The sequence below is a fragment of the Helianthus annuus genome, chromosome 4 (genome assembly GCF_002127325.2).
Source record: "Helianthus annuus cultivar XRQ/B chromosome 4, HanXRQr2.0-SUNRISE, whole genome shotgun sequence".
NCBI classification, from domain to species: Eukaryota; Viridiplantae; Streptophyta; class Magnoliopsida; order Asterales; family Asteraceae; genus Helianthus; species Helianthus annuus.
Window position 1 is genome coordinate 169,177,833 of NC_035436.2, and position 2,547 is coordinate 169,180,379.

A 2,547-nucleotide genomic window follows, 5' to 3' on the forward strand; every position below is an offset into this window, starting at 1 on the left:
TTCTTCACCTGTCTCATGTTATAAATTAATCACTCATATTAAATCGAAATGACCATTATGTAATGATATAATTATAATAACATAAGTAAGTAATGTAGCTATGTTAATTGAGTATGTAATTAGGAAAATTTAGTGGAACATTCATTACAAAAACCATTTTAATTAGAGGATTACAAGAAGCGAATAATATACTTGTACGATGTGCTTAACACGTTCGATGAAAGAGAGAGAGCGTATGATAAGTGGTTACGTAGACGCCATATGTATTACAGTTAAAACAAAATATATAAGTATTTATGCGGATGTGTTAGTTATCATATTCATTTTGTATCAGGTGTACCCAATACATATCTTTCTTTGCAATAACTTGTTATAACCTATTAACAAAGTAACTTGACATAACAATGTTTATCCATATGAAACACATTATATAAGATATTTTTTTATCTATAATTAACAAAATCATCAAAATGAAAAAGAAAAATATTGCACCCTAATACTTTATTTGAACTTGTCACCAAAAGAACAAGAAGAATTCACAAAAGTTTATTATTATATCATCTGACAATATCAAACATAAATACTATAGGAAAAGGAGTAAACATATCAACATAAAGTCTAACAACCTCACATAACACTAGTTTTTTTAAACTAATGTTTTGACTTGATTTTATGCACTACTTTGAACAATGTTCATAATTGAAAGTGCTATAGCAGACAACTGGAAAGTCGCATCATTTCTCTTGGTTAACGGTGAAACGATACCCTTTTTTTGTTTAAATCCATCTTCACAAGTTGTAGTGGCATCCATAACCGAACTTATTTGCACATTCGCATCAAAAAAGCGTTTGGAATTATAACTCTCCATGGCTTGTTTGATGCCTGAAATAGCATCAGAATAAAGTTCAAAACAATCATCCAAACATGACTTCACATAGGGATCAAGCTTCTTTGTATTATTCTTGAGCAACTGCTTGATGTAACACCTTGTGTCCGTGACGTTATACCTCGTTAGTCTAATGGAGATCATCCCTAGACCCTTAAGGTTAGCACAATGGCTAGCCGGCGCAGCTTGAAGAGAAGTCGTGCAAAATTGGAGCTTCACATTAGGGTCTTGTTGTGAAGAAGTTTTGCAAGTGTCATATATGAGATCTTGGCCATTGATGGATAACAAGAATAAGGAAAATAAAAACAATGTAAGATAGAAAGATGAAGAACTCATTTTTCTTATGTAACTTTGGGGGGGGGGGGGGGGTAGGTAAAATGTTTCTTGGTTTTCTTGTGAACAATGAGTGGATTTATAGGGAATGAATCCTTTTTATTTAAGATAGAGCATGTACAACTTGACATTGTGAGTACGTTATTACTTTCTTTTTCAGTTAAAGGAAATGAAACCTTCATTTTTCTATAAAGTAAAACCGTTAGTTTTATATAAACTAAAATCGTCACAAAATTCAGTAGTCAAATTTGTCTAAAAATAAATCTATAAACTAATAGCATGCACCTTTTGGTATTAATATTTTCTAGAAAAAAAAATGATTCTTGATAGTAAACATGTCTTTGTTCAAACTTGTAAAACTTAATATACTTGAAAATGAAATTAAAAGAGAATATATGTGACAAAAAGAAAACCGTTCGGATCCAAAAATGGTTCTAAAACGAACAACGAATCCGATTACCGGTTCCAATTCAATCTGATTCGCCGATTTGAGATTATATACATTAAATACATATTCATTTTGAACCGGTTTGGCCCATATCTTTTTCCAGTCCATTCCAATACAATGAGTTTATCACTCGAGGCAATCCCAAACCAATTTCAGACTGAACCGGTTTGGCACAAAGTCTGGTTTATGCACATCGAAAGGGGACGATTTCTCCTAATCAATAAAGTTACAAAATTACTTAAAAAATTAAATGCAATTTAACAATTGATTCGTAATGTTCATTTTGATTTACTAATTTGATTTGTATGAAAGGAATGATTATAAAATTATAGGGTGAATCTAAAATACAAAAGGGGAAAAGTTGAGGGTATAATTGTGATTTGTGAAAGATTGTTGATTCACTTATGATTTAAGGAAGTATTAACTTCACCAAAGTTTTTAAGTAACAGTAACACCTGATTATCACACCAGATTTTTTTATTTTAATCCGTTTGACTAATAGGTCTTATACTTTGATCAATTCATGTAAATGTTAAGTAGTTTTGATTGGATAATAAATATATATTAACTGCTCGTTTTTAGACGTCGAAAAGTCATTGAAAGTTATTTCAGAATTACATGGTTGATGGAAAGTTGTATGAGAACTGAGCATTAAGAGGAACTCGTAAGTAGTGGTAATTGATTATCATTAGTAACTATGATAAGGCCATGGGGTATGGGGCTTGGGTTGGGGCATTTTTCATACACTCTTCTATGCCCGACATGGCGGGTTATGCATCGTATATCGGGAATCGTGTGTTTACTAACTTCCCACACACCGACGATTCGATACCTACCCCGTTTTCACAATCGCCCATCCACCTTTCACCAACCTCCATCG

The 2,547-nt window shown here is 32.2% G+C and overlaps 1 protein-coding gene across 1 annotated transcript; it reads right to left on the reverse strand.

Moving 5' to 3' along the window:
• Positions 1–535: 535 nt before the first annotated feature.
• LOC110934999 (putative invertase inhibitor) lies at positions 536–1,249 on the reverse strand. Its single transcript, XM_022177643.2, has one exon. It carries the CDS (start codon positions 1,220–1,222, stop codon positions 671–673), a length of 552 nt encoding a protein of 183 aa, XP_022033335.1. The 5' UTR covers positions 1,223–1,249; the 3' UTR covers positions 536–670.
• Between the last annotated feature and the right edge of the window lie 1,298 nt (positions 1,250–2,547).